We start from the raw sequence: 12,945 nt of genomic DNA, 5'->3' as shown, positions 1-12,945 counted from the left end.
CTGATAATGCTGCCTCTATTGCCCACTGCAACAGATCTTGGATTCCCAGTACTGGAAAGGGTCTGGTGTGAGTGGATATGAAGGCACTGCAAGGAAATGAGCTGAATTCAGGATGCTGCTGCTGGCCCTGCCACCATCAGGCAGGTGGGGAATGATGACACAGGGTGGAAGTTTGGGTTCAGATGAGATGGGGAATGAGCCCAGGGAGGCAGACGGGTGGGATCAGGTGTAGAAGGGCAGTGGTGAGACCTCACCTCAGCAGGGGTATTTTTGGGGACAGAAGGTCTAGCAAGGACAGACTCTAAGAAAAGCAACAGTTGATGATTTTAAAATTTTATTCTCAGCTGGGAGGTAGGTTTTTCTTGCCTTGTTGGGGGCTTAGGCTGCAGCCAGACCATCCCATCACGGGCCTGGTGAAGACACAGCCTCACAGGGAGGGGACAAGTTCGGCAGGATCTTTCCTTTTGTGGTGCGTTTGCGTGTGAAGACATTCCTGCCCACCCTGTGAGAAGTTGAGAGTTCCTGTAGGATGACCCACAGACACTGCCTGCTCAGAGCTGCCAGTGCTTGCAGCAGTGACGGGGTGTCCCTGAATTCCCCCGACGTTTCCTCAAGGGAGGACCCCTCTGTGGGATTGGTGTCACCCATATTCCCCCTCTACCTTGTGGCTTTCCAGTCCTCCTCAAGTGACCCGACAGCTTCACGCAGCAGCCACATGGTGCTCAGTATCTCCTTTCCACCTGCATCCACAAAGCATTGCCCCACGAAGGCGGTGGTGGCATCTGGGAGGAAGCACTTATTGGAAGATCCGTGGGGAAACTGGCTTCTTCCCCTTCCCCACTGTCCTCCCTGATGCAGCTGTGCTCCTGCTCCAACGGCCACACATCCACCAAACCCATGCTGGGGGGGCCCTGCCCTTCCCTGTGGCTCCCTCAGGGCGGCAGGATTTGCAGCACCACATCCCAGCTGTGCTAACAGGCTCTGGACCCACCGTGGCTGCCCCAAGGGTGCTGGGTGAGGAGGGGCTCCCCTGTTCAAGCCCAGCATTGCCCCTTTGGCACCACGCTGTGCGGGTGTTGCTGCTTAGCTGCACCAAAGCATCGCCCAGCTGAATTCCTGGCGAGAGAAAATTCCTGCTGGCCGCGTGTGTGGCTTCCACTGACACTGCCGTGCCATCCCCAGGTGTCCCAGCACTTACTGGAGAACTTGTCCCAGCGCACAGTGAAGGCAAAGGTGGGCCAGCCCTCCTCTCCAAGCTGCTGCTGGGCACCCCTCAGGGGAGAGATTTGGGCACAGCCCCCGGAGAGGGTGGCTCGTGTGAGGTATTGCCCCTGGAAGTCCCCGTTGTCCCTCAGCACCGAAATCTCCATCAGTGAGTCCTGGTCATTCCTCCACAGTCCGCTGAGCTGGCACTGAAGGAATACAGCCACATACTCTCTGTGCCCCTGCGTGCAGAGGGACCCCATCCCTGCTGCTGCCCCACACCAGGGGAGCCACAGGCCCTGCTGAGAGTGCAGCTGCAGGGCACTGCCTGTCCCTGATCCCGCTTTGGGGAAATGCTGAGAGGATGGTGGAGCAAGGCCAGGATGTCCCAGGGTGTCCCCTGTCCCCTCAAATTGCACACCCAGACACAGCCCCAGACATGTCGGATGCACGGTGCTCCCAGGCACAACCCCCAAGGGAAGGGATGCCCTGTGCGTGCTTCCCTCATGGGAACAAATCTTTCTGGAGCTGGTACAAGGTGGCTGAGGGTGATCCAGGGATACCTTGCCACCTGCCTGGGCTTGGTTCTTGCATGGCTATCCTGCTTGTCTAAGCCTAAAATGGCATTGAAGGGAGAACTCCTGGCTGCCCGCACTGCATCCCATTGCCATGTCTGCCACGCTCCCGCTGTCACCCATCCCCGTACCTTCCTCTCTGCAGGAGCAAGACCCTGTGCCAGGGCCGCGGCGAGGGCGAGGAGCAGGATGGAAGCGCCGCCCCCCATGGCTGTAGGGCTGCGAAACACCGGCCCGGCTGCCTCCCTGCTGCATCCCGAACCCCTTTATAGCGCTGTAACCGGAGCCATGGCCGGAGTGTCCCGATGTCAGCGTGCCCCGGCCGGGGGAGGCGGCGAGGTCTGCCTGACCTGGCAGCGCCGGAGGAACGCGGGGTGAGCACGGGCTGATTTACACACCCGTGCCCGAGAGGCTCAGTGCCGGAGCCCTGGGGGCAGGCACGGCCTGACACTGTCCCGCTGGCACCGAGACACAGGCTGGAGCGAGGGGAGCCCGACCAGCCGTGCTGCACCGACTGGTGTCGCGTCTGCCCGCGGGGGCTCGTCCCTGCCACCGTGCCCTCCTGCACTGTGAGTGTCTGCTGCTCTTTCTAACCTGCTTTTTGTCCTGGCTGTGCTGGGCTTCCCTCGGGTTTGGGACCTAAGACTGTCACTGCAGCAGGAGTTCTTGGATCAGCCGTTCTTGCAAGCGCAGACGGGCTTTCCTGGAAGAAGCGTAGATGTTAAAATTCGCTTGTTCCTGTGGGAGGGTGTGTTCTGTGCACAGTGCTGCCCTGTGCCAATGCCATATGCAGGATGCTCTGATGCTGGGCAGGGCCCTGTCCCTGTCTGACCCTTCCCAAGGAGTTCCTGATGGTGCCAGACTGTAATGGGGGTGCTCAGACTGCCTGGCATCTGCACAGGGACACGGCACAGACACATCCCCTAAGACACCACCCTAACCAGGTGAACACGTCACTCCCAACAACGCAGGGGAAGATAGAAGTGGCATCTGGCTGTGTCCAGATCACGAGGTGCCTCTCTGGCCCCTGCCCAAGCACAAGGGGTGAGATCTGCTTTGACAATCCTTCTCATCTTTCCTGGGCCTGAAGATGAAGAAACCCACTCTCCTCTTCCTCAGGGAGCAGGATCCTATGTTCAAATTGCACTTCAATAAAAAAAATTATAGGGCTGTGTTCAATTCCCATCCTAGGGACTTGCTGCAAAAGCCCTTGGGATCTTGACACCACTCTCCCTTGCTTGCTGCCCAGCTGGCTCCCAGCACTCAGGACTTGGCACTCCCCTGTGGGCTCCATGCAACACCCCCAGGGCAGCCCCAGCACAGGGAAAGGATGGACAAGTGCCCTGCAGCCCACCACTAGCTTTGCTGTCATCCCTGAGCATGTCAGCCTCATCCTGTGTGATCCATGTGGTCCTGCAGTATTTCCTTTCCCTCCTCATCTGTGAAGCTTTGGCCCGTGGAGGCGGTGATGGAGCCTGCAGACTGTGAAGGGATGGGATGGGATGGGATGGGATGGGATGGGATGGGATGGGATGGGATGGGATGGGATGGGATGGGATGGGATGGGATGGGATGGGATGGGATGGGATGGGATGGGATGGGATGGGGCTGTTCCTCTTAGGCACCCAGTGGTAAAGGCTGCTTGTGGGTGGGTGATGTTTCCCTCCCCAGCCTCCTGTCCTGCTGGGACCTTGAACAGGCATGGGATATGCAGGGCATGGTGGCATGAGCCCAGCTGAGCTGGACATCACAGCAAGGGCAGGGATACTCCAGGGTCATCTCAGTGGACACTAGAGGAGCTCTGAGAATCCAGGAGGGAGGCTGGGAAAGGAGAAGCACCTGAAAATCTCTAGCTGACAGCTGAAGGCGGGCTGGCTCTTGTGGTTCATCGGGTGTGTCACTGCAGCAGTGACACCCAGACCTCGTTCATGGTGTGTGCAGCAGCCAGTGAAGTTGCCTTTTCTGTTCACAGACACGATGCTTACACTGGAGGTCAGTGACCCAGTGCCTGGTCAGGGTGCAGTGGAGGGGACTCAGCCCTGATGCCACAGCACAGCCTGGGTGGGGCAGGGTGGCAGGAGTGAGTAACTCTCTGAGCCATGTAAGGCAAACTGGACAAGCTGCAGGTTCCTCATCCACACAAAGGGTCATACTGACCAGTTTCATGAGCTCATCTGTAGGGTGGGGTGAAAAACACATCTGGGAGGGTGCCCTGGTTCCAAACCAGACCCAGGAAGGGCTGAGAACATAACTAAGGAGCTCCTCCAGTCTCTAAGGATGGCAGTCTGTGGTTGGCAAGGCTACAGCTGGAGCAGGGCCATGGAGAGAGGCAGAAGAACAGGGAACAATGTGTGGCCCTGACCAGAGGACCATGCAGAAACAGTGGAGGGGATAGGAGCTATGTATCTCCACTCATCAGTGAAGTTGTAGCTTGAAAATTGAATTTACTCTTTTGTCATTGCTGCAGAGTGGAGGGGTACCAGGTTTTGGTACACTAAAACCCACCAACCATGCATTCCTTTCAGTGCCCTGGGAATTCCCTGACTCCATCTGCCTAGGTGGGTCAACAGCTGCACTGAGAGATGCTGGGCGCCGAGATGTTCGGCGTTGAGACATTTGCAGACGGTTGACAGGAGCAGTTCCCGCAGAAAACGGTTGCGTAGGAACAGTTTTCCACATGTGGTTAGGACATGTAAGTGCTGAGAGGGTGGTGGAGCAAGGGCAGGGTGTCCCAGCCCTGCAGCATGCAGGGCACCCCCAGACACAGCCCCAGACATGTTGGATGCACGGTGCTCCCAGGCACAACCCCCAAGGGAAGGATGCCCTGTGCATGGTTCCCTCATGGGAACAAATTTTTCTGGAGCTGGTACAAGGTGGCTGAGGGTGATCCAGGAATACTTTGCCCTGGCTGAAGCTGCAGTTGAAGCTCCTTCTCCATTCTAACAGTGACTTCAGTGCTTGAAGGGATTTGATCGTTATGCAAGCATCACCCCATGCCAAGATCCTAATAAGTTCATTTTTGGTTGGGTTTTTTTTTTGGGTTTTTTTTTTTTTTTTTTTTTTTTTTACTGATGCACTATGTGTGTGAACAGCTGTGCCACACAGCCATGTCCCTGTGATTTCAGGTGCCTCCTGCCTCCACCAGCTCCCGCTGCCCCTGGAGGCATTCACAATGTGTGAATGACCCCGGTCAAGCCCTGTCATGCAGCAGAAACAGCGGGTTTTCCTGCAGTGGGGCTGGAGGGGAAGCCCTGCTCACGTTTGCCTCGCTGGTGAGGCCATGCTAGGGGGAAACAAACGGTGCTGGGTCGGCAGACCAGCACCATGAGCAGGTCTGCAGCTGAATACAGCTCAGAGCTGAGGGGTGCTGAACGCCCATGGAGAAACATCCCCATCCTTAACCACTCCCTGCAGTCACCCCCAGGTCCCATCAGCTGTGATCCCAAACCCGAGGTGTGCCAGGGAAGCACTGCAGCCGGGCTGGGTGCCCTCATGTAGGGCCTGGCCTGGGAAATGGCTCTGCCAGCTGTGCCTGCCGTGCTCCTCACCAGCGCTGTGGCTGCCTGCTGGGGTTTGCAGGGTGCTGCAGCTGTGGTCAGCCCTGCTGCCTTGCTGAAGCACTCTGGGAATGCTGCACAGCCTCGGGAGAGCCTGCCCTGGGGAAATGCCGGTGTGAAGGCAGTAATGAGGTCAGGAGGATGTGAGGCTGGAGGCTTAGGGGGCACCTCACTGCTGAGCTGGTCACGCTTCAGGTGGGAGCAGGCTCCCTCTGCCTCTCCCTTTCCCACTTCTCAGACTCCTCTAAAAGCACGTAAAAGGCTGTGCAGATACATAAATGCATAGCAGAGGGCTGGTGTAAAGGCTTTCTGGTCAGAAATGCTGCAAGGGAGCTGAAAAAGCTGGAGAAATGCCAGCGAGGCACGGAGAAGGGAACAGCAGCGCTGCTCTGGAAGAGGAAGACGAGTCCCAGGGAGAAAGAAGCAAACCACATGGGAGTTTGCAACAAGGCAGGCGAAAACACAGAGCAGGCAAACTTGCTAAAGCCACAGGTGCTGTCAGCAAAGCTCTCCCACCCACAGCCTTTGTGGCAGAAAAGCCAGGGGAGCAGAGGGGGGGTGGCAGCCCCAGCACCTCAGTCTTGCTTTTAAAAAAGTTCATCAAATCCAGGCAGTATGCCAGCTCAGGGCATGCAGCACTGTCCCGGGTTATTTTGGGAATCAAAGACACAAGGACTAAGTTTCACATTCAGACCCAGAGCTGATTTCCTGGAAATCATTTTCTTTGGCTTAGAGGAGTGCCTAAGGCAGCAGAGGCACTTCCTGTTTTGGTCAGCCACACAGTCCATTGGGCAGAGATTTCAGAGGCTGTCTTTACTGGTCATTAGCTTTTCAGTAAATCACATTTCCCAGAAAGGGTTTTGGGCTGGAGGTACTGCAGCTACTGGCTCTGTGTGGCTGGTACAGAGCAGCCCTTGGCACTTTTCAGCAGTGTGGACACAGCCAAGGCCCCTCACCTGCCTGCTTGAGGGCTGTGTCAGAGCCAGGGGCCTCCCAGCCAGGTTTTTGGGATGCAGAAGAGCTCCCCAGCTTACCTCCCATCACACTCACCAGGCTTTCAGCAGGAAAGAGTGAGTACTGGTCCCAGTTAGTGTCAGAGGGTTACTTTGGGGATGCACCGTCCTGTTTGTGCTGGAAAAGGAGCTTTCTTGGAGCCAGTCTCTTCCCAGAATAAGGGAATGAGAGTTTCATCCCACACCCACCCTCCACCGTGATTTAGCCCAGCTTTTCCAGGACATACCCACAGACTGCACAAGGCTGTGTTTAAATGTTTTTAATTTTATTTGGCGTTTTTTGAGACATCTTCCTCCAGATCTGGAAGCATGCTGGTACAATGTTGCTGCTGAGGGGACTCCTGTGTCCCGAGCGTGGCCAGGACAAGGCGCAGTGCAGTGTGGCAGAGGAGGCAGTGCTTCTCCCTCTGTCAGCCCACTCGAGTGAAGGTGTTGTGGCCGGTCCTGCGGGGAAGCAGCAGCCCATGGGTGCCCAGCCAGCAGCAGGGTAGGGATCCCAGATGGACCGGGGAACCCTGGCTCACCTGGTGGCTTTCCAGTCATCCGGCTCCGAGTGGACTTTCTCCCGCAGCAGCCAGGAGGTGTGCAGGACCTCCTTCCCTTCATCCCCCTTGAAGCACTGCCCCACGAAGACAGCTGTGGAGTCTAAAGCAGTGGTGGCTGTCAGCATCCCAACAGGACCCCAGCTGATTCTGGAGCTTCACAGGCATCAGTGAGTCTAGTGCTCATGGAGCCTGAGTGGATCCCGATATTTGCAGGAAAATGGTGTGTGGCAGAGGTGTCAAAGCAACCCTTGGTGCTGCCACACCCAGACCTTGTTTTGGGAGGTGTACTGCTGTGTGCAGACACCATCCAGAGTGGGGAGAGATCAGGGAAGGAGGGACAGAGGACAGCAGAGAGAACAGAGGAATTGGGATGAGCACTGGGACCTGCCTGAGCTCCCTCTCCATCCCACCACTCCATCCAACAACAGCAATCATGCAGCTACAGACCTGAGAACTTCTTCCAGTTGACAGTGAAGCCAAAGGTGCACTGTCCATCCTCATCCAGGTGCTGGGAGCCAGTCAGTGGGGACGCCTGGATGGGTTTCTTGGCGTTTGACACAGCAGTGTGGTACTCCCCAGAGAAGGTTCCGTCGTTGCCGACCTTGAACACTTGCATCTTGGAGCCCAGATCGTTCTCCCACCAGCCAGTCAGGTTGCACGGCTGGGGATAAGCAGATGTGTCCCTGGGGGCTGCCTGTACACAGCCCTTACAGGCTGAGCCCCCTGCCCACAGCCCCCGCTGCCCACGGGGTGCTGGCACTCACCTTGGTGTGCCTTCTGCTTTTCCCCAGGTAGCTGAAGATTGCCTTTTCCTCTTTCTCACCGGCCTTTTCCTCCCCAGGGTGCTCAATTCCCTGGCAGAGGATCTTGGAAAAGAACACAAACAGGTCAGGCTGTGGATGGTGGCACAGCAGAGTGTGTCTGGAGTCCTGAGAGTGCTTGAGCATTCATTTTTAAAATACTTCATTCATAAAGTTGCTGCTATCTCAGCTACATCAAGAGGGCCAAAAGCTGGGGCAAGCCAAGCAAAAGGGGAGAGGTGAAGAGGAAAAGTGAAAGGTGGGAGCCCTGGAAGGCAGGAACATGGATGGGACCCCTGCTGTAGCCCTGTCAGGTGAGTTGTGAGAGTCCAGGGCACATCTGCCCGTGTTCATGGGCACCTGTGCTGTGCTCAGCACACGTGTAGCACGACAGGGAAGCTCACTGGGATGGGCACAGCCCTCAGGTCCACATGGGCTGCCCCTCAGCCAGAGCCCTGCACATCCCACCTGCAGTTCTAAACGCTGCCTGTTCCTGTCTCGTCCGAGACAGGGGCAAGTCACCCCCTGGGGCAGGATCCCCGTGCTTCCCTGGCCCAATTCCCCTCCAGGTCCCTGGGAGGGAAGTGGGGGATTTCCATATGCAGGACCCCTGCAAGAGAGAAGGAATCTCCGTGCACACGGACTGCCCTGGAGCATCACTTCCCTCATCTCCCCCGGCAGGGTTTCCCGTCGGGATACCCGCTGGAGCAGGGGATCCTCGTGTTGCCGGGTATTCCCCACGCAGAGGGGTCTCCCACGCGTGTCCCACCCCTAACAAGCGCTGCAGCTCCCATACCGTGTTCCACCCACCCCGGGATCACCGGGATGGATCCCCAGGCGTGCTCCCCCCCGAACTTCCCCGGAGCCGAGTTTCCCACGCGTGCCCCCCCAGCAGGAGCTCCCACCTGGAAGCCTGCCGCAGCCGCGGCCACGGACACCCCTGCAGGCAGGGCGAGAAGGGAGAGGACGCGGCGGCTCATCGGGATGCAGCTCGGGATGCAGCTCGGGATGCAGCTCGGGATGCGGCGGCGGCAAGGACCACGCCGTGCCAGTGACTCACAGGCTTATATTCGGCTCCGCCGCTGCTTTCTGGGAAAGCCCCGGCTGGCACCTGAGGGAGGAACTGATACTGGGACAAAGGGAAGGAGAAAGGGACGGGAAGAGGTGTGGGGACAGGGTCAAGAGCGGGGATGGGCACAGGGATGAAGGCAGGAAGAGGTTGTGGTGGGATGGGATGGGGAACAGGGGCAGGGATGGGGGTAGGGATGAGGGATTGGAGGCATGGATGGAAATAGGCATGTGGACTGGAACAGGGATGGGGATAGGGAAAACAGGCACGCAGGAGGGGTTGCGTGGGGCTGCCCACTGACACCACCCAGCCTGGGGGTCTTTAGCCCCATGTCTACTGTTGAGGGCTGGGTCCAAGTTTCCATCCTGCCCTGCTGGAGCTCCTGTGTCCCAAAGCACGCTCTGGTCACTGCAGGGGATGGACAGAAGGACAGAGAGTCATGAGGGCTGGGCAAGGTATGTGCAGGTGATCTGCAGTGGGTCCAGGGAACTGGGAGATGCATGAAGCAAACCAGCTCAAATAGCAGCAGGAAAACCTCTGAGTAGGGCATTGCAGGCTGGAGGTGAGCAGCCCAGGTTGCATGTACCAGGCAAGAGGAAAAGGCAAATGAAATGTCAACAAGAGGGCAGGATCACACCAAGGTCAGGGACAGGATGTGGGATTGTTAGGACAGCTGATAAACACAGATTGTGATGCAGAGGGGGTGGTGCCCCCACTGCTGATTTCTCATAAACTCTACAGTTTTACTTTCAGTTTTCTTATTAAGCAAGCACAATGCTTGAATCATTCTCTGTCCCACTGGCTGCCTTCTTAGGAGGAACTAGAAATCAGGGAATTTGCAGTTGACAGAAATTAAATTAAATCTTATGTCCTGGGCCAGTATGGTTCTCAGTGGCCTTGTGCCCTGCTGTTCAGGGCTTCCAGCCTCGTCCCCCTGCACTGGCTTTAGCTTCACAGGCCACTGAGAGACATCTTAGGGTGCTTATGGTGCTGGTGACAGCCACAGTGGGTGTTTGGGGAGGGGAAGCAGGAGAACGAGCCCAGCACAACCAGGGCAGTGCCAAGGATCAGTGGGGATGAGCTGAGGGCTCTGTGCAGAATGCAGGCATGAGGATGAGGGTGAAAGGGTGAGGATGAGGATGCAGGGTGACTTCTGACCAAAAGCTGGACCACCAGGCACATCAACCGGCTGTGCTCAGTCAGTACAAGCTTACCTTGGAGAGTCTCAGGTCTGTGTGCTCTGTGTGCAGCCCCAGAACCCAGCAGGGAATGAGGGAAAAGAGCAAAGGCTGAGGAAGGCTGGGGAAGGAGAGGCACACCGTGGGAGGAAGAGGATGGCAGACAGGCACTGACACTTTCTTGGGGCACTGTGTTCTTTCTGCCCCATCCAGCAATCTCTTGCCCCATCAGCCCTGCAGCTGCCAGGCAGCATTGTCCTCCACACCCTTTGCAGCTCTCCCTGCCCACACAGCTTCTCCCTGTGGTGCTCAGGAGGAGTTAGGAGCTGTGCATCGTGGATTATGTAACTAATGAGTTAGAAACTTCATGAGCTGCTGAAATGATGGATTAGTGAATTGTAGTGCCAGACCGGTGCAAAGGGCATCAGGCCCTTGTTTGATTTGTTTCCTTTCCTAGGGAGCTGACAAAGTTTAATGTTCAGATAACATCCTGTGAACGTGAACACCAGAAAGGATCTGTATCCTGTTCCACCTGCCAGCTGATAGGGTGACAGCCAGTCAGTGTACAGAGTGTACAGAAGTACATTGTGCCCGCACACCTGCAACAGGCACGCCTGCAGTACCTGGCTTTAGCCACCCGCTCTGCCCAGTAGCTCCCCCTGGATCCCAGGCCTCTCTCCTGATCCCCCCAGCATCCAGCCTGGATTTTGGACCACCCCAACACCCCGGATTTCCCTCTGTGAGGGCTGGCACCCAGCTCTCCCCATGTGTGCATGCAGCACCGAGACTCCCAGCCAGAGCAGTAGCTGGAAATAAAGTTTGATGGGAGGATGGGGCAGAGAGGGGTGTAGAGACACAGGATGAGGCCAGGAGACAGTGCTGGCTTTGCCTGCATGTGGCTTTCACCCCCACGCTCAGCTGTGGGGTGTCCTGTGCCCCACACTGGGGGTGCTGCCTGGAGCCTCCCAGCACTGTGCAGGTCCCTAGGGGGCACACAGGCAAGAAGGCACCTGCTGAAGCCATGATCAAGCAGAATTACTGCCCCCCAACCTCATCTTTCCCATCCGCTCCAAAACACTCCCCTGTTGTCCCCCTGCCAGCACCTAGCTCTCCCCATGGCCACAGATGGGGAGACATCCACACACGGCTGCTTTTGTACCAGGGACACAAGGGACACAGCTCTCTGCCGTGTGGGGAAAGGTTTATTTGGCTCCATGTGCAGGGCAGCAAGTCTGGGAATGGGGAGCCCCACCAACAGCTTGCTGGGAGGCACTGGGAAGAAGCAGAGAAAAGTGAGGGTGTGTTTCCTTGCCAGGAGCCCAGCTTGGGACTGGGACAGTGGGGAGACTTGGAGATGCAGAAGAACAGCAGGGTGCAGACAGCAGTGGTCTCTATTCCCATCACTTGATGGGGGTGAAGATGGAAGAGCTGACCCTGTGGGGTGAGATGGCAGGGACAGAGCTCACCTTGTGGCTTTCCAGGTGTCCTTGTGTGACAGGACCTCTTCCCACAGGAGCCACGTGGTCTCCTTCCCTGGGTGATCCACAAAGACCACAAAAGCAGTGGAGGAGTCTGGCAAGGTCTGAGAGAGGCAGAGCAGGGTGAGAACCTGCACCTCAAGACAGGGAGGCCTGGGCCACCTGGTCCTGGCAGACAGACAAACATGCCCTGGACAGAGAGATGGACCTCCCTGCCACACCGCCCAGGTGGACTGTTCCACATCACTGGACACAGAGCTGGGCATCAGCTGTGTGTCCCTTGGACAGACAGATGGACACCCCTCTATCCAGACAACCCTGAAACCCACAGCAGACAAGCTCTGCCACCACCACTTCCCATGGCAGGATTGTGTGCATGTGGCCAATCCATGCCCACAGCCAGGGTTCCTCTGGGAACCACAGGGGATTTGGGGCATGACAGGGGGGTCCCCACTCCCAGCATGGGCAGAGGATCACTGTCACTGCTGTAGCTGAGAGCTGCCACTGGACAGTGGAGCTGAAGGTGGGGTGTCTCTTGGCACTGGGATGCTGCTGGACCCCTGGCAAGGGTGACACCAGGACCTGCTCGTTGGTGGCTGCCACTGCAGTTTGGTAGGAGCCTGAGAGGGTCCCAGCTGTGTTAGTGGCCAACATGACATATTGGAGCCCAGCTCACTTCTCCACAGGCCCTGCAGGTCACACTGGGAACGGGGGTCCTGTGGGTGTCTTGGGTAGTGCTGAGCCACAGCTCCCCCACCCGCAGTGGCATGTGTGTCCCATGGCATGGCCCCTCTGTGTGGCAACTGAGACCAGCACAAGGGCACCAGCTGGGACACCACCTCTCCCTCCCTGAGCAGGGCAGCAGAGCAGGAGGTGCTGGGTGCCCCCCTAGAGCAGGGCAGGTGACCCACAGGAGCCCCAGGGAAGCAGAGCCAGAGCTGGCAGCCTCCGTGGTCATGGCCACTGCACTGTGGCCTGGCCCAGCATGGTGCAGGCCAGTGCAGCCAGAGCCTGCAGCCCCTCGGGCAAATCCTCTGTGTGCTGGGGTGGCAGAGCATGGCACAGAGAGAACACACAGCCCAGGGATGATGGCACAGCCCGGGCGTGCAGCCCCTCACCCTCCCTGCACCCGGGACAGCACAGCACGGCTCGGCACGGCCAGGCTGCCCAGGGCTGCTCTCACCTCCCTGCATGCAGCAGCACGGGCCACGAGCAGGGCCAGGGCGAGCAGCAGCAGCAGCCCAGGGTGCCTGTGGTGGTGGTGGCCGTGTGTGGTGCCTTTCATAGCAGAGAGGGCTGTGGCCAGGCAGTGGCTGCCGACACCCGGCCTCCTGCCCAAGGATGCCCGGTGGGAGATGGGCAGGCGGGCACTGCTCCAGGCTGAACGGGCTCCTGCTGCCCTGGGCCAGGGCACGGGGGTCCCAAGGACCGTGGTGGGGTGGGGGGGCTGCAAAGGAGACTCTGTGTCATGCAGGATCACAGCAGGGGACACACGTGGTGCCTTGGGTATGGTGACAGAAGGGACCG

The 12,945-nt window shown here is 58.0% G+C and overlaps 3 protein-coding genes and 1 long non-coding RNA gene across 5 annotated transcripts; 1 reads left to right on the top strand and 3 right to left on the bottom strand.

Annotated features, from left to right (window-relative positions):
• Positions 1 to 402: 402 nt before the first annotated feature.
• On the bottom strand, positions 403 to 1,987 carry LOC135291281 (avidin-like). Its single transcript, XM_064405321.1, has 4 exons — positions 1,910 to 1,987; positions 1,199 to 1,412; positions 662 to 782; positions 403 to 502 (listed from the first exon to the last, which is right to left on the bottom strand). The coding sequence occupies exons 1-4, from the start codon at positions 1,985 to 1,987 to the stop codon at positions 403 to 405; spliced, it is 513 nt and encodes a 170-aa protein (XP_064261391.1).
• Positions 1,988 to 6,577: 4,590 nt separating this feature from the next.
• On the bottom strand, positions 6,578 to 8,824 carry LOC135290400 (avidin-like). Of its 2 annotated transcripts, XM_064404304.1 has the most exons (5): positions 8,599 to 8,824; positions 7,658 to 7,759; positions 7,341 to 7,554; positions 6,873 to 6,993; positions 6,580 to 6,792 (listed from the first exon to the last, which is right to left on the bottom strand). In XM_064404304.1, the coding sequence occupies exons 1-5, from the start codon at positions 8,671 to 8,673 to the stop codon at positions 6,759 to 6,761; spliced, it is 546 nt and encodes a 181-aa protein (XP_064260374.1). In that variant the 5' UTR covers positions 8,674 to 8,824; the 3' UTR covers positions 6,580 to 6,758. The 2 variants fall into 2 exon arrangements, with proteins under 2 accessions (XP_064260373.1, XP_064260374.1); XM_064404303.1 differs by lacking the exon at positions 8,599 to 8,824 and having other exon boundaries at positions 6,578 to 6,792; positions 7,658 to 8,012.
• LOC135290401 (uncharacterized) lies at positions 6,930 to 8,652 on the top strand. Its single transcript, XR_010353177.1, has 3 exons — positions 6,930 to 7,780; positions 7,884 to 8,007; positions 8,589 to 8,652. It is a non-coding gene; the product is annotated as an uncharacterized LOC135290401 (long non-coding RNA).
• Positions 8,825 to 11,040: 2,216 nt separating the features above from the next.
• Positions 11,041 to 12,203, bottom strand: LOC135290238 (avidin-like). The gene is given in 4 exon segments (XM_064404132.1): positions 11,041 to 11,374; positions 11,407 to 11,522; positions 11,902 to 12,074; positions 12,077 to 12,203. Coding segments are annotated over 4 exon segments (450 nt in total). The 3' UTR covers positions 11,041 to 11,340.
• Between the last annotated feature and the right edge of the window lie 742 nt (positions 12,204 to 12,945).

The sequence above is a fragment of the Passer domesticus genome, chromosome Z (assembly GCF_036417665.1).
Source record: "Passer domesticus isolate bPasDom1 chromosome Z, bPasDom1.hap1, whole genome shotgun sequence".
Taxonomy (NCBI): Eukaryota; Metazoa; Chordata; class Aves; order Passeriformes; family Passeridae; genus Passer; species Passer domesticus.
Note: the sequence above shows the minus strand (reverse complement) of the source record. Positions and strands in the feature narration are given on the sequence as shown.